The sequence below is a fragment of the Bombus flavifrons genome, chromosome 2 (assembly GCF_040668555.2).
Source record: "Bombus flavifrons isolate JBK064 chromosome 2, iyBomFlav1_principal, whole genome shotgun sequence".
Taxonomy (NCBI): Eukaryota; Metazoa; Arthropoda; class Insecta; order Hymenoptera; family Apidae; genus Bombus; species Bombus flavifrons.
The window spans coordinates 6,906,724-6,933,133 of NC_138443.1; the positions used below are offsets into that span (position 1 = coordinate 6,906,724).

At 38.1% G+C, this 26,410-nt stretch overlaps 1 protein-coding gene across 1 annotated transcript in view; it reads right to left on the reverse strand.

The window, feature by feature from the left end:
- The window catches only part of LOC138189827 (protein groucho), a 75,090-nt gene that overhangs the window by 28,664 nt on the left and 20,016 nt on the right, over positions 1–26,410 (reverse strand). The window contains exons 2-5 of the mRNA XM_069132013.1: positions 14,317–14,414; positions 11,092–11,155; positions 3,859–3,903; positions 714–851 (exon numbers count right to left, since the gene is read on the reverse strand). Coding sequence (XP_068988114.1) covers positions 714–851; positions 3,859–3,903; positions 11,092–11,155; positions 14,317–14,414 — 345 coding nt within the window. The remainder of the gene's footprint in view (positions 1–713; positions 852–3,858; positions 3,904–11,091; positions 11,156–14,316; positions 14,415–26,410) is intronic.

Here is a 26,410-nt window from a genome sequence, read left to right on the forward strand (position 1 = left end):
CGCAGAATGCACATGTATGAAAAAATGTATAAAACATGCAAATCTGTATAATACTTGGTAGGTAGAACAATTTTCTAGCCAACTTCTAGCTTTTTTTAATCATATTCTCGAGAATATGGGTTTGCATAAAGATAAAGTCTAGTTATTTATACGTATCTTGTAAGAGTAACAAACGGTGTTACTCTTTGGTTATGAAAGTGTACAGCAGGCTAAATTCGATACATTTTTTATGCGACTAAATTGAAGGTATTGGACGTATGGTCCAATTGGAAAAGGCGAATCGTACGTAAAAATGTACAACTTAATAAAAAAATTTAATTGTGACTCATTTGTATTTCTACATCGACAAGCATACGAATATCATTCGTATGATTTACAAATAATAAAATGACACGTAGCAATATTGCACTTTCGCGTTTATCGCAACGGTTCAAATCAACACGATGAAGAGGATGAAGGTTAACGAAAGCTCGACTATATCTCAATGAAAAAATTTACGACACCGATAAAACTTATTTAAAGCGATCCTTTAAACGTCCACTCGATTGTATCCGAGGTACTGAAACTGACAGATGATTACTAAACCTTTTCCTCGACGGAAACGCGTAATTTCACGATGCACCTGTTGCGATATCCTGACGCGTAATGCTGATCGAACAACCGCTCTTCTCTGTTGGAAAATTAGTCAATTACGGAGCATGACGCGCACTTACCCCAATTATGGAGTTCAGCTCCGTCATCGTGACCTGTTTCGCCCTATCAACAGCGGTTGCAACTTGCTGTTGATGTTCCTGAGACAGAAAGGGCAGGATCTGTCCGATGATAGCGTTCAGTCTCTTCGATATTTCGGCCTGTAAAAGGAACAAAGGTACGTTCAAGGTTAACGAGAAACGTTCGTCTCCGATTAATATTTATATAAAAACAGCAATATATGGACAACCTTACGCAATAATTTATCAATAACATTAGGTGTAGGAATTATCCATGACAGTAGTTTTTGGAGCAATACTTTTTTCTTTTGTCTAATATTTTACTAGCATTTGAAGTAATGTTACGTATGCTGCGTGTTAGAAATGTTAAGATTAAAATTGGAAATCTGAAAATAGTGGGGAAGCGTTTAAATTTCATATGGATTCGTAATTATTGACTCAAAGTAAAAATATCAAATTAACTCGTATAAATAATATCAATGAACTGACAAGTTACGAGTTATAAGTTACAAACTTCTATCTTATAATTTTATAAATTTCCGCCAGAAATTGGATAATCGGCTGACTCGTAATTTGTGAAATTTACTCAAAGATCTGGATTCGCGAGATCATCAAACGCGGTGGCTGTTGTACATAAGAATTTGGTAGCACTGGTAATTTGTAACACGTGACTTGTACAGTTTCACTGATAATATTAGTTTTTCATTGAATGGTACAAGAGGGACTCGGTCACGGTTCGTCGCTTTTTTAACTTGGCACAGTGGGTGATCGGTCGACGCGTGAGAGCTACGCGTAGTAAAACGTGCCGGCAACAAAGTGCATAAAAGAGGAAGGAAGCTTTTATTTCGCTTTCGCGGTGAACACATGCTTTCCAGCTGCCCGGAGAGATGGAAAATATTTTTGGCCGACTCACTTTTCGCAAGCAGAGTGTTTAACCGTGGACACTTTTAACACGCGATGCGGTAAAATTAGACGTACAAAAGAACGAGATACACCGCTGCGAAATTACGTTTCAACTGTTTGGTTTCGTCGACTGTGTCTTGTTGGAGTTTTAATTGGCGAAGCGTAGATGTTTGTTATACAGATATCAGAACCCTAAAGTTTTCGAGCAACCAGACTACAGATTCAGAATATTTTCTTGTAAAATATTACACTGCGTAGATATTTAATTTCACCTATTCTTAAGAAATATCGACTTGAAAGGGAAAAAAGGAATTCTTTAAACTTTTTCTTATAATATTCCATATTGTCGTAATACCTTATCACACTATATATAATGTATATTTGTATAATTAATTTATCGACTCGATTCGTATATTAATATATTATAAGGAAAAAGTTACAATAAAAATTCCTCTCGTCCAAAAGTTTCCAATTTCTAACGTTCCCTCAATTTGTTTTACGCTCGATTGCATATTTACATCCGATCAAAGTTATTTACCAAAAATTAATGTGTGCATAATTCTACCGTAAAATCGTTCAACCTGTTTGTCTCGCCGGTTAATTAATATTTTGCCGCGGCAACTCGACAACATTTTGTAAAGGAAATAGGCGGAATGCAAGCAATATTCATCGAACCCGCGTATTTCTAGCATGGATGGGCTGCGTCTCTATTTTCGTCGCAAGAAGCTGGTAAGAGGCGGTGGAACCGCGGAAATAAGCGACGCAGCCAGACATAAGGAGGATGATTAACGAGACGCGTAGAAAAGCTGCGCGTCACGGCTCGGTTTCGCCGGTTTAACGAGCCGATCCCTTAGTTTACGTCCTCTGTGTATAGGAAACGAGCCGTACACCAACTTAACTGCACCTATGTAGCCTGATCAAAAAATTCGGCGAATGCGCTATTTATGTTAATTACTAAGTAGAAAAGAAAAACAGCAAAAAGATACGACTTTTACAAACTTGATTTATCTTTATCTTTATGTAAATTTTAACTTAATAGTTAATAACCATTACGAGGTCTTTCAGAGCCGGAAATTAGTTTCCTTCTATTTTGATTCTTCGATTTTCTACGGTGTACTGGAAAAGAATTCTGTACATATTTGATGATCACTTTAAAAGATATGTCAGAAATACATAAATTTAAATTCCTAATAATAGTTATAGATAATCTAGCTTAAATTTAGAGTAAATTTACTGGCAAATTAAATAGAGGTAAACGATCTGTATCCGGCAGATTATATTTATCGCAACAGTTTAATTATTCAAATACTCTAAATTTTAACTAATCCGTTAACCAATTTTACTCGATTATCTCCAATAACAGTGTCAAATTAATGTTTGATTAATATCAATCTTACGTGATTGACGTGTCAAATACGCGCACGTTCTAAGGTAGACCTATCAAGTATAATTAAGAAATATATTAAGAAGCAAATCTTCAAATTTCTCTACCTAAATCTTAAAACAAAATTTCTTCGGTCCTCGTATTTTCGAATCGTACGAAATAATATTTCGAACGAAGCAATATTTACGAATCCGTGGATTCTCGCTGATTTTTTTAAACACGGAGAACGTTGACGCGTACGGGCTACCAAGTTATCGTGCGAACGGAACGTCTTCTCGGAATAGACGTTCGCAAACGGAATCGAAAGTGGCGGCTGCATTCTCTCAGAGCCTTGCCCCATGTCGTCGAGTCATCGCTGCAAATGTTTATTCGGCCGTGTACACGGGACAAACTTATCCCGCTTAATGACTGCGGCAAACACGCGACGTTAACCGGCGCGGGTCTCGAGCCAAGAAAGATCGTCGCCCGATGCAATGCAAGTGGAAGGAAGTGCGCGTGTACACACGCGAAAAGCGTTTTCGCGGTCGATTTCTGAATTTCGTGCAACGAGACGGGACTATCGTGTCAGCGATTTTCGACCTTTCTCGCTTCGTTACACGGATAAGCTAATTACTAAAATCTCGCGACACATTGAAAAATATATTACAGCTAGCTGGTTCGAGACAGGACGTTTATATCGAAAGAATATCGTCGTTTTTATTTGATAATCTAAGGGAAAAGAGAGTTGCGCGAGTAAATAGTCAGGTGTTGCATGTTTGAAAAATTTGTATGGTACACCGGTCGAAAATCGCGGTTGTATGTCGGAAATGATGACGAGAAAATTTATGATAATTCTTGGTGCAGAGGGTAGAAGGAACTTACTTGTTTGTGCATCTCCACGTTTAGGCCGTACGACATTTCGTAATACTGTAACAGAGAACATAAATTGGTTATGCATCAAAATTATAAATACGTCAACTTCTAAATGAAAATGGATTATTAACTTTTTAGCTACGGTGTATACTAAAAGAGCACAATTATGCGTATTGGATGAAATTACATTTGGAAATCAGTCGTTGATGCGCGTTAGAAGCGTTAAATTTCTTATTTAAACATCGTATTTTGAAGCATTTTTTAATATAATTGCAAAAGTGCAGTGTATATCGATAGACTGGATATGCTGATGGAAATTCATATTTTTGTGAAAAGAACTAGAGAAACGAGAGATTGGAACTGACCAGAAATTTATTTCACATTCTAAATATCGTAACATGAATATTTTTGGATATTTCGTGCATGTTTGAATTTCATACGATTGTATATTTTAGTCGAATTATTTATTATTTCTTCAATACACATTTAAATTTCCTATAAATGTAGCTACAAATATCCACACTTTCCTTTTAATATATTCGAGATTATCAGGTAATTAAAAGATATATTGGCTGTACATACAATTATTGTATATAGAGTTCATAAATATGTTAATGATACATTAAGGGCATGCATAGCCGCCTTTTGTAAGCAAAGAGTTAATTAGATTTTCCAATGATTAATTCTTAACTACGCTGGCCTGTGATAACTTGAAATGCCAAACTAAAAAGCAGCCAACGTATAATAAGAGAGAAATGTTACGCGCGAATGAGCTTTCCAAGATTTATTTTCGCAAATACGATGAAATAATAATGTAAATGAAGCGTCATGTGTAAGACGCGGTCCGTTATTTCAGAAATATGTTTCTCCATTATGTATAATGTCATTAGGTTGCCGTTTCATCATTTTGATGCTTTCAGTGGAAATAACAGACTAGCAATAAGTTATATAATGCCTGTCTACAATGTTTCCTCGATGATAGAGACAAATTTCTAATATTGCACAGAAAACATCAAAACACAAAACTGTTTTACCTTCGCGCAACATTCTTCCTCGTTTTATATCAAAATTTCATTCTGAAAACAATTACCAACTTCTATAAAGTAAACCTTTATAAAATATCCAACTGCGAAATGACGATACAATATTGACCATTTTCTAAAATACACTAAATAGATGGGAATTATCAAAAATTTGAAACAATAAGATTACTCTTTTACAGAGTTCTCTGTTACAAATCAATTAACTTTTCCACAGAATCCAACTACACAACTACAACATCTGACTTGAAGGGATAATAAAAAGATGGGTTTGAAAGGAATTACAAAAATCTAAAGAAACAACGTTACTCGTTTACAACGTTTTCTCAAATAACGCAATTAACTTTTATAAAACACCTGATAAAAATTTAAAAGGACGATAATAAGACAGGACAAGAAAGAAATTTACATAGTCTGAAAGGATAATGCCGCTCGTTTACAGAATTCTCTGGAATAGATCGTTCGCTACTTATTATTATACCGCGAAAACTCGGCGATTCGTCCCGTCAATTCCACGGAAACAATGTTCAAACGGTTGAAAAATAATAGTATGGCGTCGATTCTGCCGTCTTACGACACCACAGGAAACTCCTAGAATTCCCGATGCGAAGTGTCTTTCATCGGCTATCAACGGTGGTCGTTAGCAGGGCAGCGATGAGGCGGTCATAATTGCGGTAAACGAGCATTTTACCAAAGAGACCGTTTTGTAGCGTCATTACTTAACAGTCAACTCCGAGGCTCAGCGGCGGTCATTTAGCATCGCGTCGTCCGTACAGCGCGGCGTCTCTTCACTGCCAGCAATTTAACATCATTTGCCAGATTTGTCCGTGTCTTGCTTCGTTATTTCGACGTTGTTACTTTTTTCTCTCTCCTCGCCTTTCCTCCTTTATTTCCTCTTTTTTTCTTTTTTTTTTTCTTACATCCTTCTCTCCCTCGTCTTCGCCTTCTTTTTTTCATCCTCTGGCTTTCTTACGGCAAGGCATCGTGGCGAGCTACCACCTGCCCGACGTCGCCGCCTCCTTGCACATCCGCGTCATTAACATCCCCGGGTACCATTAATCTCGTGAACGAGCGGTGGCGCGAGCGAGCTTCGACTATATCTGCCCCCAGTCTCCCTCTCTCTCTCTCTCTCTCTCTCTCTCCCTCACGGCATGCAGCACTGCACTTTCCGTGGTAACGCGTTATTAATTATCGTTAATCGCGATAAACTTAATCGAGTCTAGTCGAATACACTCCAGAGAGACAGAGGAGCGGACGGTTGTATATACGTAGGATTTTGCGCGAGGGAGCGAATTGGAGTGTGAGCGGGAGAGAGAAATTATACGAGAGCGTATGAAGAAGACGGAAATAGATAGAAGATGAAGGGCAAAGAGACGATGAACATAGATGAGAGAGAGAGAGAGAGAGAGAGGGAAGGGTAGTAGAACGCGTGCAACACGCTCGAGAGCCAGGTACAGGTTCTTAATTTTACGGGCCATTAGCCCCGTAATTACACGGGCGAATTAATTGCGTCGTAAGTAAGTTATTCCACCCGAGGGAGAAGGGGGATGAAGCGAGCCACCGATGGAAAGGAACACAGCGGGGACAGGGGGGAAGACATGCTGAGGAAACGGCGGTGGTAGGAAGAGAGCAACAGAGGCGAAGAGGGCAGGAGGCAGAGGTTGTTAAGATCAACTGCAGCAGCAGGAACCAGCAGCGACGATCAGCAGTGGTGGTGGTGGTGGCGGCAGCAGCAGCCCTTAGTAGTAGTGCACTCTCTGGACCAACTTCCGCGACTCATTATGGCTTGCACAACAAATTAACGTGACGGGCCTCGACCCCTGTACACCAGCGTCCTTAACGTGGCGCTTGTTAATGAACTCGACAAAGAGAACGAGAAAAAGCACGCGATCTCCCTCGATTCGCCAACGCGCCCTTCTTCTCTTCTCTTAGTTTCTTCCTTCTTCTTCTACTTCTCGTCTCACCGCTGTTGCTCCGCCTTGGCACCGACACCCCACCGAGATGTACTCTGTACACGTCGTTTAAGCGAGTTAACAAGCGGTCTTTTGTTAGAGACCTGGCCTTTTTTTTACTGCCGCGTTGGTACTATTGCTCGAACAGCTTTCTTTCTTTCTCTTTTGCTCTCGGAGAGTGATCTTGTTAAGGGGGGATAAATGATCGGACCAAGGCGTGCCCGAGGTGTAATTCAATCCGACAAATTTTTATTGACCGGATAGAAATCGATCGGCTCCCCTTAGAGAACTCGAACAAGGATAGGTCGAAGCGCGTTGCTTGCTGATTAATCGCAGAATTAAACGCGTTTCGAGATATTCAGAAACGACTTTCATGTCTTAGGGAAATGGAATCGCGGAAACAGGATAAGCTGTTTGGAGGAAGGACGTTTAAAAATTTTGGAAATTTTCATCATCGTTGTACTATTGTGTAACAATTGATGAGTATTAACAGACATAGATATAAAAGACAATTGCCTGTATTATTATATACTGGTTGAAACAATTAGGAGATCATTTTCATCTGCATAGTCATTACTTGAGTTCGTATATCCTTAATTGCCTCAAATGTCAAAAGCTTGGAATCACACTACATGCTCCGTAAAAGCGAAGAACCGGAAAACAGAAACGTCAGCTGGGAATTCTGTCATCTCCGAAAATTCTATGGTCAAAAATCTGTTACATCGATCGACTTGATATCAATTTCGAATCGATGACAAAAGTACCCGAACACTCGGTACGATCCGACTGAGAACTGATCCCAAACTTTTCATCGATAATGCGCTTGTAACAGAAACAATCTGAGAAGACGTTCGACCAAACGTAAAAGACGAGATTCCAAGGACAATGATTCATCCCTGATATTTCGCCCTGTTGTAAATAAGACAAAACACGCAACAAAATGGAAAATCCCAGCGTATTAAAATACGTAACAGAGACACAACGAAAGGCCAGCACGGTTGGCAATATTTACGAGGACGTTCATAGAAGTTGGTATTCGTTAGCGGGAAACAATGCGTTTAGTGCATGTTACAAGCAATAATAACGTCCCGGGGGCAACAAAATCTACATTCCACGGTAACAGAAATTATGAGACAGAACGTGTCTTAGAAAGCCTCGCGAGGAGCAACGTGGCTCGTGTCGATAAATCTCCATGGAGTTTCTCTCTCTCTCTCTCTCTTCACGGCGACTTCCTCCGGCGGCAGCCGTGTTGGCTCGTACGCTTGATTAATCGTGTTTAAACTAGTCGCCTCCGCGCCAATTAAGTCTGTACAACGCCCTGTGCAAGAACAGCAAGAAAGGGACCGAGGGAGAGACACTCCCTCGTATCCGAGTGTTCGAGGAAAAACAGAACCTAAGGCGAAATGCCACGTCAGGGTAGCAAGGGACAACAATAAATTAGTATATCAAACCGATATACGGGCCTTGAACAAGGCGCCATATTATGTCCTTATAGTTCTCTATCTGTAACTATGTGCGTTATGTAGGACAGAGAAGTATGAGACGCAATCACGACGATTAAATTGTAAGAATGTTATTTTCCTTGGTGTTTGCCTCTGTTATCTTCTGCGTTTATATTATCTGCATCATTTTATTATTAGGTTATGACAAATACAAGGATAGCAATAGTCTTTTTACGTTTTACACATTATCGCCGTTTCCTTTTAATAGGGTTATCAATGAAGTAGTAATTGCTTTTGTTCGTAAGAAATCTCATTCACTTATGTTCATTTATAATAATATCGCACACTTGCTGCAGAAGAGATACAATTTCAAGTATACGTTCTAGATACGTAAGAACTGCTACGGATAGAAACAATGCTTCGTTCTATTACGTTTTAACATCGCAAATGAATTTACGATAACAGAGCAACTAATTATCTTCCTCTTACTAATCGTGATATTCTTGATACGAAGTACCTATATCGTACAGAAAATTTCTGTCACTCAAAATTTGTATATCTTTTCACTAACCAAATAACAAACCGAAGTATATTTGTGTTACGACATATGAAAAATGAAAGATCAAAGAAGAAACTTGCTTGAATATGTATACCCAAAGACAGTAATCAGAATCCATGAAACCGTTTCTCTACGCGTGACATTCGATTTCTAGAAATTTCAACCGCTTTATCCCGTCCAAGAAACGAAACACGTGAAATTAACACTCGAAAAATGTCAAACGTCCTATTTTACAACGCCCTGAATAAACGATAGTCGCGATATCAGCGTCGATTAATTGTGTCACCGGGACCACAATAAACTCCAACCACACGTCACTCGGTGGACCCCTTCCCTCTTCCTGGCACTCGCGCACGCACGCAGTCCAATTTCGCGAGGGTTAACTGCGAGGCATTTACCATGAAAACGCCTGGCAATAAATCCCATCTTGCGTGCGGCGAGCGAGTGCGGCTCGGATTTCCTCGCGGGACACGCGGATCGGTATAATTAGACTGGTTTACGGCGGTCGATCGTTGGAAAGCATTCGGGTACAAGCCAACGAGGCCAACTACATTATCCTTCGGCATTGCTCGCGCGCCTCCATCCAGCTTGTATTACTTTGTCATTAGGTGTCCCAAGACGGGTCGTTCGTAGTAACGGGTGTTCGAATCTCAACTCGCGAGTACATAATTCGAAGCTCTTCGAGACTATGAAGATGCAAATCGTTTCGAACACGATCCGAAACTTTGGAATCTCGAAAGCCTCGATGAGTTTTCAATCTTTTAGATTTGGAATTTTCTAAATTTTGAATGTTTCGAGATCTTGAATTCTATTTCTCCTTTAATTTCTCATCTCATTAATTGCTGGTGCCTTATGGTGTATTGATTGAATACCTTGATATTGAAAATGAATGTATAATATCGGATAGTCTAAATAATGTCAAGATCTTATGATCTATCAAAATTTCACACTTGAGACACTTGAAAGTATCTCTCGAGACACGTAGGATTTCCAGGATTCAGTGAGAGCTTTCAAGAATTCTAACTTCTAAATCACCTGGAATATAATTCAAAGGTTAAAATATATAGAAAGGGAGAGGGTTAATTGTCAACACAAAAACAATGAAGACAGTGTATGTAGAAAAATGTCGGTTACAAACGATTTCATTTCGCGCTGGAAATGTACTGATGTCGATGAAAAATGAGAAACCTGAAATCTAAGTGAGATACAGAGAAAAAGCTTTATCAACTGACTCATTGATACCAATATATTTCTAACGTAAAATAGAATTGTTTATAACTGGAACGGTAAGCTTGAAACAGCGCTTTTCATCTTTTTGATATTTAGAATCGGCCCTATAAATATCCCCCATATATTTTATAACGCGCTGCATAAAAATTCCAAGTGTCAGATCCCATTGCTATATCGAACATGTATTTCAAAAGCGTGGCAACTCAAACAAATTTTTCAGAAAACGCAAAAAACCATTTGAAAGCTTACAAAAAATTTATATATATACCAAACGCATAACATTATTTGGTCAAATATTATTTTCGCAGTTTTTCGTTTTTAACCCTTGAAAATACCCGTTTGACAGTTTTCATGTTTTTTTTTTCACAGCATAACTGAATTATTTTCGGTTGTAAAAGCTTTGAAACACGCAGGGGGCAGTTCACAAGCCAAGATGAATAACTCCAGATTTTCAAACTTTTCCAATTTTAATGCCAAAGCACTTTGATGCTAATCCCGTGTAATTCCCTCCATCCTCTATGCCTTTATATTTTGCTGAAGTAAAGCTATTTGTCAAATAAGAAGTTTGCATGTGATACGCTCGTACACTGGATTTTCCCAACCACTGGTCTTCCAATCAGTGAGAACCTCTGGCCCTCTTAGAATCATTAGCTATGCACAGTAGGTGCGCAAGATAAATATACAGATACACAGGCCAGCACACGTGGTTCGTTTGTGTGTGTAAGTGTCCCTTGTGAGGCTCTGTGTATACCTGTACACTGTATACCTGAACAGAGGGGAAATGTGCGCGGCGTAACAGGCCAATGTAAAGTCGGTGCGGCGAGGATGCAATTAATGCTAAGAAGCCGAGGTGGTTTAGCGGTCGAGCAAGCATGATTATCCTGGATACGGAGAACGGGGTAGAGATAGAGGCAGAAGGACCAAGCGAGAAGGGATCAGAAGGAAACTTTAGGGGACAGAGGGAGAAAGGAGAGCACGGACTTAACCGGAATTAGTGTTACAGAATGGTAATTCCTTACCATCACGTAATGTCGCTGAATCTCGATCTTCTCCGTGGCCAATTTCTCGCACTCGAGCTTCAAGCTGTGAACAGAGAGAAAGGGGAATTGGTACAGATTAAATGATTTTAATCCCATCTTATGTTTCTCTTATGTTTTGTATAGTGTGTGTGTAGTATATTAAGTGGCGGTCAAGTGACGGTGTAATCTTAATTTTATTGCTTTTCTTAAATTTATGTGACTCGAAATGAATATTACATTTTGATTGATATTATTCAAAAATAAATGGCTCTTAAATATTCGATTTTAGTATTATAATGAAACATTCTGAGAAGAGAAAAAAAGATACGTCAAGTTGCGTAAAGAACAGTAGATTTAATGCTGAATTTTATGTTTCGAAATTTAGGCATCGCAGAGAAAAATCAATTTGAATATGAATGGTGAAAATATGAATCACGTTATTCGTACGATAAATACGTAAGTAAGACACTGTTTTTAGCCAGATACAGTTCTAAATAGTATATTTATTTTCGTTTTATTGATTGTATATATGTAATGTAACATTTTAGCCAGATCTAAAGAACTTTAACTTAAGCATCGAGTTTAAAGGCAAGGCAAGTAAAAGAAAACAGTACAACGAATAAACACAGGTTTACTACAGTCGTACAACGTTTGTTACAAATTTGTAAAATACCGTTCGTAGAATATAAAGTGAAAAATCTGTTTGGCCAGAAGCTTCTACACACCACTGCGTATGTTAGCCAAAAATTGTTGGCAATGGTATAATATAAATATGTCTTTTTAAAAACAACTTATTTTAGATCGCAGATCAATAAATTTTCTCTGCTTTGAAAATTGAACTAACTACACGATATACTTGCACAGCGAATCTCTATATTGAAATTTTGGAATTTATCTCTTTACACGGTATAAGAAAATCGCACTTTACGAAAACTTTTGGCAACCAACATGCAAACATCCGCTATACGATATTTTAAATGGTCTAAAATATCGTTGCCCGTGTTATTCACTAAGTAGCATAATTTTACAGATAACACGTGGCCATGTGTGTCACACATGCCTACATTACGCACTATGTAATCCGAGTAACGTCCCACGATCTTTCTACTTTATGCTCGCCGCGTTAGCATAATGTTAATATTAATTGTCGTCGATTATGCATACGTAATTGCGTGCACACGCGATGGCCATTTATGCTATATTCCCTAACCTGTTTCCCCCATCAAGCACTCCCTTTCTATTAAGCTACCGTGTCTCGTAAGTGGTAGAAGAAGGAAGAATAATAAATGATTGTACATGCAAAAAAGAATGAAAAATGTAGAGTAAGATAATGCGATACAAGGCCTCGTTCTCAAGAAAATTGAGTTTGAAAGTTCTTTTAGTGCACGTGCATCTAATTACTAGCGTATAAAGCTCCCAATAGACGTATCTTCATTAATCATACATCAAAACGATTGCACTTGCAACATTGACGAGTGAAAATGTCAGTAGATGTTTTCGTTTATTAAAAACTCTACCCGATGGATACCTAAATCGAAACTTAAACGTAGAACGCACCACCGAAGAATTTTCTGTTTCTATCTTTTTGAGAACGAAGCAACTTTCGATTTAAATTAATTTTAATTGAGTCATTATAATTTAGTTTAATTCAATTAATTTCAATTAAATTTCATTTAAATTTCATCTAAATTAGAAAAATTTTTAATATACATTCCACGAGGCTTCCTATTAGAAGATTTCACCCGTTTGTTAGTACAAATTCGCTATTAGTTCAACTTTTTCGAAAACGCAGTTTCCTATGAATTTCATTCGTTCGTTAATACAGATTCACAACTTCAAGTCTTCGTAAAAACGAAGTTTCCTAAAAAAAAATCTTCGTTCGATAGTTTCTATCCATTTTTTAATACAAAACCACTCTGTCCTTCGTTGCACCACTTACTGCCCATAATAGACAGCACGTACATTCTCGCGTGTGCACGCTGCGAAAAGTTGGAGCGCAACGTTTGAAATATTGTTCCTATCGTTCTTCTACATTCTCTTATACCTCGCCGTCATCGACTGGGAACAATGCCGTGTACGTTTGCCAACTTCAAAGGGGTAGAAAAAAAAGAAAAAAGGCGAAACGACAAGAAAAAGAGACGGAAGTAAAGACAGAAAGAAAGAGAGAAAAATGGAAAAGAGCTTGAAACTTCCGGCTGGGAAGTTGCAGCTTGTACGAACAATGAAAGTTTCGATCGGCGAAACGCTGAAAAATGCAACAGCAGCGAGATCGAGGCTTCCTTAATTTCGTATTCGCGGTGGCTACGGTGCACGGGTGTCATTACGTGTCTGCCAATAGCCACGTTGTCGTAAATCACTTATGGCTTTTGTGTATCGCGTGCAAAGCCAAGGAAGCAGCTGCACGAATTCCCAGGCTCTTTCTCGATCCGCGATGGTGGTGCCCGGTAGCTGCCGGCTACGTATGCAACTTCGAGACAAAAGGAGAACTTGAAGCGAGAGAGAGAGAGAGAGAGAGAGAGGGAGAGAGAGAGAAAGAGAAAGAGAGACAGAGTCTGAAAGGGCTGATGAGCAGGTGCCGCTCGACTTCAATCGTTTTACGACTCTTGTCCCCCTCTTTTTTTTTATTCCTCTTTCCTTTTTTCTCTTCTCTTACTTTCTTCTTCATTTCTTTTTTTCCCCCCTTTTCGTTACACGATTTAATAAACTTATTCGAGCCGGAAGACCTTTTTTCGGATTAGCTCTGGCCCGTCCGTCTTTTTTAATATTAATTCCCTTGGAACCGAAGAAGAAAAAAGAAAAGAAACTGTAATAAGGTGACTTGCAAAGGGTGCAAAGACCTCGAGTCGAATCTCTCCGGATGATTGTTCTTATGTTCTACTTACGCTGCGTTGTAATTAAGTTTCGCCCTTATCGCGGATAGTTTAACGTCACTGTTCTAAAGGAATTAATTCGTTCCTTACCTCACCACGACTTTTGGTATTTTAATTTTACTTGTGTTTCACAACGAGATTTCAATTGTTTCTAGGTATTTTAGCATTGTTAGAAATTTTCTGTTCTCTTTTTAGATTTTCTATTTAGAACGTTACGCGCGTGTGAAACATAAATCAGCGAAAAGTTGGATCAGTGTATTTGTTGTTTTTGTGTAATGAAACGATGACAAGGTGTTAAGAAGTGTGAGAGAAAATTATGCGTAGATTATTATGGTACAAGATATCTGTCACTTACGCGTGGCATTGGTTCTGCAAGAAGTTGAATTCCTCTTTGATCCTATCGCAGGATTCCCCGACTGTGAATTTAATTTGTTGTCCGGGCTGTGGCGGACCCTGCAATAAATTCACAAGAGAAACGAATTAATAGTCGAGCAGTTAAATTAACGATCTTGTTGTTTCTTTATCGTCTTCGATTTCTTAAACATGCGTCTGCCGGGATGTTCGTCGAGTATTCTAGAGCAGTAAGAATTAACATTCTACACCAAAATACGTTCATTTGTTTAGCAAGATAAGTAAAGCTTACGTTTAACATTTTCTTTTGTTATAAAATAATTTAATTGTCACATAACTTTTCATTTTTCCTCGCGAATAATCTCTCAATGATTTTTCTCAATGCACAGTATTACTTAATAAGCAATAATAAAATATATAATATAAAATGAATAATAATAAAAATTACTTAATAATATTTATAGGTAGAATTTGATCTTATTTATAAATTTCTAGAAATTTATAAAACGATTATAAATTATATATCTAAATCGTTCGCAAAATTACGTAACAAAGTTAAAGCTAATTTCAGCGAAATAACATATTGCTTCGAATGCTGTTACATAAATTAAACAGCAAAAATCATCTATCCGATTTCACAGTAATAATCTACAGCTTAGTTCGCGAAAGTAACAGAGTATAACGGTTGGAATATCTAACTATACAACGTGTGTGGTATCACATTATAACGCAACAGCACGTAAAACACGAGCAAACTTTACAGTCTAAACTTTGCTGTATTAATCGTTGCGCATGTTATGCGAAAACTAGCCGACGGAATATTGCATATTATTATCTTCTTAGTTGCTACGTAGTTTTTATACCGATGGGAAATAAAACTGCTAACATCCGTTTTCGCTATTCCATACACGTTTTATTATCGTTGGTAATGGCCAGTCATTTCACTTACTTGTTGCAAAATAAAATATGATGAAGAAGAACGGAATTTTCTTACGTTTAAGAATGTTTGTTATGGTTAACATAAATAATATTCGTATAATTACACTGGTATTATTTTACGAACAGGATTTAAGAAATAAAATCTTAAGTAGAAAATTTTACTTACTATATATTGTAGAATATTATGTTTCATGTTTTATATATTTTCTAACAAATATATATACATAAATATATATTTTTATATGTTCATATGTAAACGTATTTAACCAAAATTACACCACGTTATTCTGTTTGAATTATTCACGTTATTAAAGCTTTAAAGATTTCAAGACAAGTTAAAATCCATTGACTCGATGTTAAGATCACTTTCGAAGAATGACGCTTCTGTCTTCAAAACCACACGAGATAAATCCTCGTTAAATCCCATTAACATTCATCAAGACTACGATTCTTTTTCGAAGAATTATCCAACTTTCTCCGTATCTCATCTCAAACAAAGAATTCGCTTCGTTTCAAACTGATAAAGGAAAGAGAAGAATGAAAGAAACTAAAGAGAAAGACAAAAACAAAAGACTACACGAGAAAAATATATGTCTTTTCATATCGATCGTCTTTTATGTAGAACCCAGTGGATAAAAAAAATGTTTTCACGTGAAACTGTTGAAGAAGAATAAAAGATACGAATCTTAATTAATTAATGCTAGTTCAAATCAATTAATATCGGTGCACGTAACCGATGCTGTTGATATTTCTCGAGCGTATAACAAAACACATACTCGAGCCCATAATCAAACGAATTAATTGATACAAAATTGACGCAAAAATAGACGCCTTGATGCAAAATCATTTAGCAATATATCGAATTTAAAAACTGTTCTCCCATGAAAGATCGTAAATGTGACTTATCGTGTCTCTCACCTGCGATCTTCAATTTGAAAAAGGAATAGCAAAGGCGACGGAAGCGCAGCGAAGCGCGCGATGTGAATACGCGTCAATGCCGCCGGTGAATAATTAATTTCACACAGCTGTTCATCGCGAAGGAGCGAGAATGGATGCAGGAAATAATGCGTTAGTCGATTCGCGAGCCAGCGAAGAAAAGGGGGAATCAGACAGGCGTAGCGACGAGACGAGACGAGACCAGACGATGGTAGGCGTACGGACCATGTGGTATACGGTAAACAGCGAAAGACACCTAAACGCCATTGGCAATCGTGCACGCGTGGGTGAGCCCACGATGTAACGTAACGCAACGTGATAACAAGATTTGCTTGACAGGTGAATCTCGTCCGGCCTCCGGAGACTCCGCGATCCCAAACAATTCTCCTCGCTCGAGGAAATTCTGTTATTTCGAAAGACCAATGATTCGCATTGCCTTCGGCTTTGTTATGTATACTGTGTCCCATTGACAAGGAAGGGAAAAGTGGCGAACCATTTCGGCTCAGATTTTCACACGTTAATCATTTTTATTTCAATCGAGAGCAGAGATTATTTTTATGACAGAAAGAATTGAAATCGACTTATTTGAAATCAATGTATCTCTGTCAAGCGACTAAACGATACGAATGTACTTTTTAAAACTGGTTTTAGACTCTCCTGCGTTATGTTTGAAAGAATTGAAATCGACCTGTTTGATATTGATTTTGATTTGTATATTTGTATTTGATTGATATCGATTTATAAACGTACGTTTCGAGACTGATCTTAGATTTTATTGCATTGTATCTCTTTTATAGAAATACCGAAAGGAACGTGCTTCTGTCGTTCGTGATTTGTAAAATAATTTTTTCCATTGTCTGGTGGAAGAATCTGTACGGATTAAAGATAGCAATGATAAAATTGGAAATCCGTACGTTCGATAATTTGATAAAATATACTTAATTCGTTACGAAACTAAGGATAGAAAATGTTCGAAAACGATACATCACAGTATTTAGTAGCGATATTTCTTAAAAGAACGCGCATATATATATCGGAGATGAAAGAACATCGGGACCTTTCCTTTCGAATTTTTGGGAAAATCCCCAATACTTTAATCTAGACTTTTTATTATAGCTATACTTAAATAATAAAACTTAGAAGTAGTTGTTTATGATTTAATCCGAGTATGTTTGCCCGAGATTTATGACAGTAGGCTTGGACTCGAAGTGATATCTGGTCGCTAAACGTAGCCACGGTCACGGGATGGACTTTTTTACCTAACAGAGGTTGAGAGTAGTTGTATTGCTCTCCTTCAAAATATAGTTGACCCGAGGGGTACAAAGAGGTACAGAGAAAGATACATGAGTGAGTTCCACTTGTACTGTGGATAAGTAAGTTGAGTTACACTTGGACTGTGGATAAGTAAGTTGAGTTACACTTGGACAGTGGATAAGTAAGTTCAGTTCCACTTGGACTGTGGACAAGTAAGTTGAGTTACACTTGGACTGTGGACAAGTATGTTCAGTTACACTTGGACTGTGGACAAGTATGTTCAGTTCCACTTGGACTTTTGAGAAGTAAGCGTATCTGCTATCCCGTTGACCGTGTATTCGTTATTGAACCTAAGATTATTGACATTAGCATCTCGAGTATCTAATCGCCACAGCTAATTGTCAAATTCTGTAATAACCATATTTGTACCGTTAACTATCATATATATTGTATAACAACAATGGCTAATCCAAATGAATATAAAATCAAGAAAATGATGTATCGCTGTCGAAATTCCAGATAGAGGAAGATTCTCGTGGTTGTATACAGTGCTAAGCAACAAAATTACACGACCATTTAATTTAATCTATCTTCTAAACAACTACCTATGGAAAACGAGTTTCACCGCAAATTTCTCGAAGAAACTTTCAAAAAATTGATGTACTATGCATACACGGACCATCGCTAGGAAACTTAAAACCTATGATTTGCAGTCTCCATCGATGCATGAAACTCGCTCGCCCCGAACCATCTATTCAACCTCGATCGATCCAACGACTCTACATATTCTTCGCGCATAACACACATTTCTCCTTTCATATTATCTCAAACGTTCCTCCGTATCCCCAATAACGTTCGAAATCACGTTCGAGTTACCGCAGAGCCGACATTCGTGTCAACAATATCGCCGAAAATCTAGTTCGAAACTTTCATCATATTTTTCGCGCTCAGGATCGCTTCCAGAAGCGTTTCAGCGGATATTTCTCGATGGAAATTCAGAATTGATCCGAGTGTACATATAACGTGAATATCGTAATTTAACAAAAATATGTTTCAGATTTTTCTATTGGAATTCCCCTATTGGAAGATCGAAGTTCTTTAAACTATCATAACTTATCATATACTTCGTATGCTTGTCATATATGTAACATGTACTCGTATGTAGTTCAAAAATAAAAAAAAAAGGAAATAATATGTACACAGTGCCGTCTAAAAAATTCACGATAACTTCAATTCTTCCCAAAAAGAAGAAAAGTATAGTTTCAGATATTTATTTCGCTTCAATAGCTTTCTCACTCAATACCAAAGAACTTCTGCTTCAAGCACCGAAACAGATCCAAATACCATTCGCCTTTGTTAATTTGTAACTTCGTAATTATACAAGTTTCTGTTTGGCACGCTAAACTCGAATTAGTGCAGCTTAAAAAAAAAAAACAAAAAAAGAAACACCAATATGCATCATACTTTATGTTACAAACTAGGTCATTCCTTAAGAAACATTTCCATGAAACTCAAAGTTTAATAGCGTAGACTTATGCGTATCATATTTCCAAGCGTGAAAGGATCGAGATCGTATTACAGAAGGTATAGCAATTTTTTACTGGTTGTACATTTGTGGTCCACTAAACAAAAACAACCTGCATTTCTTCCACTAACAAACTTTCCAGTAACTCATCTCCTCTCTTCGATAATTGAAAAATGGCAAAAACCAAGAAACCCGATTTGAAACAAGCAAAATCTCAATTTCAGGGATCACCAGCGAAATTCGATGACAAAATATTTACGATTGGTGTCGGGACACCCCGTATAGCGGAGAGCGGGTCTTATTCGTTACATTGGTCGGCATGCGCACACGATTACACGGCCGGTACGGTCGAGGCTGGGTATAGTCAACACGATCTCGACTGACTGCAGCGGCTCGTAGAGAGAGAGCAAGTGTTAATTACATGTTTGCGGTGTCCACGAGGATTACACGCTACAACCGAAACTATGAACTTGCGAGTCTCTCGCGCACACGTGTACTGTGTGCGTGCAAATGCACGTGGGTGCCCATCGACGTTGCACGTGTGTCCTAAAGTGAGAGAGAGAGAGAGAGAGAGAGAGAGAGAGAGAGAGAGAGGGTGTTCGGTTAACTACATTCGCCAGTTGCCCTGCCTACGCAAGCGTTGTCCTTCGATCGACCTGTAGATCGTGTTGGATACGCTCCCCTACAAGCAGAGTCACGTTAACCGACGACTATCTCTCTGTTGAACTGGTGGAAATCGATCGACAAAGGCAAAACCGTGTCGGAAAGACGGTTCTAGAGTAGTTGTACGAGCCCCGGAATACGAAGTGATTCGCACACGCAACTACACTTTTTGTAAATTTCTAAAGTCCATTAACCAGGTAGTAGAATTACCGATGGATTGTCAAAAAATGGTTGATTTATTTCCACTGGTTTACATATTACGAAATGACGTAGACGAAGAGCGAGGTCTGAGGCATAAATTTAAAAAAATAACAGCGTTTGTAAGATCATTTTCCTGTAATTTTCAATTCGTGAAATCGATTAACGTGACTTCCGGGATTCATACCGGGAGCTTGGATGAATTATTGGCATAACTACGATCTTTTTTCAAAAATCAGATACAAAGGGAAGAAAGGATGTATCACATAATCTCATTAAACGACTGCGATATAGCACCGATCAGGAACAGAATAAGAAACATAAAATATGGAATGTAGAACATAGACCAGATTACACTGAGCATAAATAAAATAAAACTACCCGAGAGAAAGATTATTAGATTACTCCGATACGCTAATAATCGCCACAATTCCATTTAAAAATATGCTTTCGAGACTAACCGAATGAAAGAAACACATCCAAAGACTCATAGTTTACAAAGGTAACAATTTGTTACCGAAAGTTCTTTGCAAATACATCGAGCTTTCGTTCTCCATCGCTTTACGTGCGTAAGAAACTCGAATCGGATTACCGGTGAGCGTTTATCGCTCCCTTTCGGAAAGCTAACACGAAAGGAACGCTCTTTAATCGCATCAATTATTCCACGTAGGTTCCTACCACTCATCAATCTCTTTACGAAACGTTCGTCGTGGAATCGAGCCGATCGTTCGAGCGTTCGCTTGATACATAATTTGCGAAACTTCCCTTTGATTACTCTGCTCCGATGGAAAGAAAACAAGAAGGTTGCTGATTAATCAGCGTCTGCATCTACGCTAAGGTGCCTCGCGTAAGTTCTTCCAGCCAACTACGTATTCTCGAGATGTTCCGTGAAGCGTCGAGGAGCATCATCGAGGAAACAAGAAGAAGGAAGAAGGCTAGCCTCCGGAGTTATCTCGGGTTAAGCTAGAAGTGCATCGGGTACCTCCTGACCTCGATCACAATCGAACCGTTGTAATCGAATGAACCGAGGAGCCAGGCTCCCTTTCCTCGTTGTTCGGTTCAGTTGTCGGCCGACTGAATCGATCGTGGAATCCATCGAGTCTCTTTGTGCGAACATTCTTGCGGTTCGCTCCGCGCTTTTCCGTCCCCGGCTCTTTTATTCTGCTGCAATGAAACTCAATCGTCTACTTTCGAGCAAGGTAAAACGTTAAATGAGGAAAGCGAAATCACGGCCTCTGATGGACCGATGAATTGCACGTGATAAACAAGAAATACATATTTTCAATTTCTAATTGGAAATGTATACAGTGGCTACGAGAAGTGTATTCTATTGTTCTCGTTATAGCATTTACATGCTAATCGATTGGGTGTAAGTATATAAAATTGTATTTATTATATGATACGTTATATTATTATGCCATATACCGCATATTAATTTTAATTTTATTATATTTTCGTATCATCGATGAATTTCGTATCACTTTGTGGTACTTTCGTGCATCTACGAAAATTTGATACTACGAACATATGTAACATAGCATCTGATAAAAAAAAGCATTTCATTGAAAAATAAGGATACGTGCTACTGTATCAGTAACTGTGTTACGTTTGATAAAATTTCAAACGTAAGATTCGTCGTAGGATATTTTTCACTGCCTTTCTAAGATTCTCTCGTGCTACACGGTGAAAGGGTTTAAGTCTACTATATAAATGCGTTGCAACGCGACTCGCTCTTGAAAGCAATACAAATACAAGTAAACAAATACAAACTGCTTTTGAACCATAGAAGTTGGTCGAAGAAACGTCTACGAAAATCAACATTCTACGCTGTACGATTTCAAAAAGGCTTCAAAGGACCTTGCACATTGTATTCGTGTTGTTACAGTCGTAATCTCAGTCGCGATGCTGTAATTATAATTTTATAGAAACCTTTTGTTTGTCTTTGTCAAATATCTTACGTCTTCAGTAGCACACGTAGACTGCACACGCTCTACGCAGCTTGTTGCAGCAGTTTAAACGGTTCTTAACGCAAGCGGCACTTTGCGGCTTTTAGAGCGTTTCGGCTAATGCGCTAAAATGCACTTCGTTACGCTGTGCACCGCAATGCAAACCGGCCAGCACATCGTGCATTCACTCCACACCCGCTGTGGTGGAAATAACGTATAGTTACCGACGCCAGAGATTTTCACTATTCGAAAGCAAATTTATCGTCGAAACGGGAATTCGCGAGGCAGTCGTTGCGATAATCTTACAATACGTGCAAATGTCTCACACAAAACCGTTAAGATCGAATACGACTCGCGGAAGGAATTACAGAAACCCATAATACCGGAATTATGAGAAGGCTATAAATCATAAGTAACAAACGCACAGAGATCTTTCTATGTTCAAGTTTACTGATAATTTTTTATCGTACATATTGCTTTTCTTCCGAGTCTCCTAATTAGAGCAACAGATTCCATCAATCATTTTTTTAATAATCGTATCGAGTAGAAGCGATTTGATTTAAAAGAAAAGAAGACAAATCTTTAAAATCACCTGAGACTGTCCCATCGGACAAAAATACTTCTTCGTTTTCTTGCTAATTCAAGTTTTCTAGTTTATTTTTCGTTGCAAATAGCAAACACTTGATCGATATCGATCGCTTCAACTTTTATCGATAGGATTCCCTACAGATTTAACACGTTCGTCGTATCAATTTTGGAAACGGCTTATCAAAGAATAAACCTTTTTTTACAACACGGCAATCGACTTCAATATTACCAGTTTTTATCGGCATGGAAACACATTTTCAGCTCCGGTTATCTTGTTCGATCGATGAAATTTCATTTACCAGCGACGGACCTTCGTTTCGAATTTTCTTTGTCGCGAGCTTCTTCTTGCGCCACGAAAGCATTTTTCTAACACGACGAAAGCATTTTTCTCGCATGACGAAAGCTTCCCCTGGCGGCTATCGTCGGAAATTTAAAGATACATACCTCTCCGCGCATCCTATCTACGTCTACTCGAATGAAATACACCGCGTAAAATGTGAAACACGCCGAGCAAGGACGCTACGAATCATATTTCTCCCCTGGTACACTCAACTGTCTGCCGCATAAAACTTATCGCGCTAGATAAAACGCGATAAATAGTGTTTGACGCGAATAATAATGATGTCACAGGCTATTTATTTTTCGCAGATTCCGATCTCGCCGAAAGGAACAGTAAATCTTTCTGTGTTTTAACTCCAACAGATTCCAATAGCACGCGAGAAATCGTTTCACCGAATCGTTTTATCGCGTGAAACTGGATCAAATCGAACGACAATCAACAGATGCGTGGACGAAATTTGCGCTGCGGCACGTTTTATCACCGATCTCAACCCTGCAATGCTATAACATAGTAACTGCAGTCTGTCGTTATTTTTATTTCCAGGAAATTGTAACCCTTTGTTAGTTGCATCTACTTTCTAACAATTTAATACGACCAAGGCTACGTCGCAGCGAATGGTTGGAATATGTTTGAGGCGGTTGGCGTATTAACACTTTACCGATCGATAGCCTATTAATCGGTTTTTTGTCGCCGACAATCTTTCTTATTATTTGAGCAGTAATTTGTTATTAAGTACTAAGGTACATTGCTCAGTTGCATCAGTTGCGTTGCTTTGTAAGCTCCCACAGTTTTATACCAATTTGAAAAACTTGTCGTTTGCGATGAACGAAAAAAGAATGGTGTTGGAGAGTCTAAACCGAAACAGAACCGGCGCCAGGGAGAATTTGCGCCCGAGATGCCGGTCGGACGTGCGTATACTGTTGAATCGCTAGCGGTAGGTAAAGTGTTAATAAAATTATGTTTTTCGATCGTTTAACCTTAACCGCTTTTTATACGCGGTAAGGGTTGGTTCTCCCCATGAACCGAAGTTACGCGTGTCGGTAATGTGAAAGTATATTCCACCCCTATTCGTACGGGTTAATACAAAAATAAATTGATTTTATAAAAATAAACATACGTTCTATTTAATATATCTCGTCTTTTGGAACTTGTGCCATTTTAGAAAATTTCAGTTGAACTCGGAAAGACTCTCTTATAATAAAAATTCTAAGCTACCAAATATAATGAAATCCATCAGAGTTTCCCAATAAATGTAACGAGATGATGTTCAAGTGCTTATGGTTAACAGCGTAGATACCGAGAACTACAATTAGCGAATACTTATCGATAATCTAGGCACTCGATTTTATTTTGGCATTACTAACTTTTACCTGCATTCCAAAAATACATCGTAAATACCGTTAACAAGTAGTTTGATAGGCAGTTGTAGCAACGAATGGATATCACTTTAGACGGGATATCTTTCGCGGTGATATATTTAGCAGATAAAAGCTGGAAGCATACAAGAGGAAGTTCTTCGTCTATTCGTAGAATAGATTGAGTAAACAGTTGGTTTAAAACAAGAAGCTATATATGTACGTCTTAATGCGCGTTAAAATTATTGATAAGTGAACACGATGTGTGTAAATGTTATTTGCGACATACCAATATTTTCTGCTAACTGGTACCTTTTTTACGTATTAAAAAACAATTAAAAAACAGATGTTAAAAAATTGTATCTCCGCCGCATTAGTTAGTGTGTTATTACTCTGTACATAGAATAAAATGAATTTACAAAGTTTGACATCAACATACTTCTACAGTTACACGATAAAAAAGATGGTTGTTATATCTCTGGTTCGATAAGAAAGCGAATGCTACAATAACATTAATCTTAACAGTGCATCTACAAAATGTAATTGACAGTTACACTTAATAAAACTATACGTTTCTTTCGAGATGTGGAAGCGAAGAATCGATATTTTTCCAGTTACGTCAATCATCTGAACAAATTATGACTTCAACGACGTTACCATAAACAACGATAAGGACAACGAAATTCAAAAAATCTAAATGGGAGGCTTTGATTAAAAAATCGTAAACACATAAATTAACAGTTTCGTATACGATATAACTAAAAATCTGCTGAAAAGGAAAAACACACGCTCGATAACGCATCGTTAAATCCGTCCGTGCTATAACAATTATTTAAATAAATTTTTTGACGAACTTTTTTAGTTCATCGAGAAGAAAAATATATAATAATTTAATCCTTTTTTGGTTTTTTGTTTCAGTCAAGAATTACGAGGTGGATCTTTCACAGCGATTGAAAACTGCAGCCCATGAAATAGGCTTAGAAATTTGTTATAATTTTCTTTTTTTACTTTAAAAAAATTTTTTTGTATTCGTTAAATATATATAAAGCCATACCTCACAATTCAATAACTTCATTTCTTTCTTTCCCTTCTAAAAGAAATTACAAAAAGACGCTATTTTAGAACATTCTAATTCAGGACACCCCCTTAACCTCGATCGAACATCAGACATAACTCGCCCGACTCACGCTACTCATCGTTTCGCATAAGGCAATCCAATCTAAAATAATACTTTTACACCATACGCCTCATTACGACACGCGTTAATCCTTTCCCCATCGTACTCCGAAATTACCCATCGAGCTGCGAGAAAACCGCAAGATGTTACGCTCGATACAGCGAGCAATCGCGAAAGAATTCAATCTCTTGTCTTGCATCGAGTCGCGAAGAACGAGAGAACAGAGATCAGGACTTTCCTTTCTCGTGGCAGAGTCGCGGTTATTCGTAATCTCGCTCGCGGAATTTCTGGTATTCTCATTTTCATGCTCCTCCTGTTTCTCTCGCCGTAGATCTTATTCGGGTCGGAGTATAGTAAAGTTAGAGTTATTTCGAGTCACCTAAGCTTCGACATCTTAGAATTCAACCATAAATTCCGTACGGAATAATCAAGCTTGCGTATTACGAGACACCGGACTTTCTATCTCTGTTACGAATGGTCTTCGATATAATAACGAAAGAATAAAGAAATACGGTGTACTTCAGGTACAATAAGCGAAGATATCAAAAAACCGAAAGATGATTCGAACAATGCCACGGTAGGAACTTTTGAGTCGACGAGAAGCTATTACATTGAAAATAAAATAAACGACAAAATAACTTCCAGAAAATATATGTACGCGTGCTACTGAATTATAATTATATACAATTGAGAATACATTGACATTAGTCGTAACAAACAATTATTAGCGTTAACGAACTTTCCTTTCGGCGAATAGGAGTTACATCATCGTAGAAAACTATAATCGTCAAGCTATCAAGGTAAATGTAAGTACACGGTACATGCACGTGTAGATCGTTTAAAGATTGTTCATAATCGAAATTGACGAGTTACAAGACAAGCTACTTAACCGGACTAAAATATCCTGTCTCAAATAAACCTAACATTACCCTCCCCCCCATCATTAAAATCGCTCGAGCTTACTACTAGTAGCAAAGTACACGATAGTGTCGCTCTCTCGACGCGAGGGTCTGTGGTCAGAGGTTACGCCGACGTAGACTAGGTATGTAGTTGCTAAATTCTCGAGATGTTAGAGCCACGAGAGAGAGAGAGAGAGAGAGAGAGAGAATATATTCGGGGAGACAGAGCAGCAAAAGGCGGACGGGGAAAGAGGATCATTGCGGGTGGGATAGAGAAC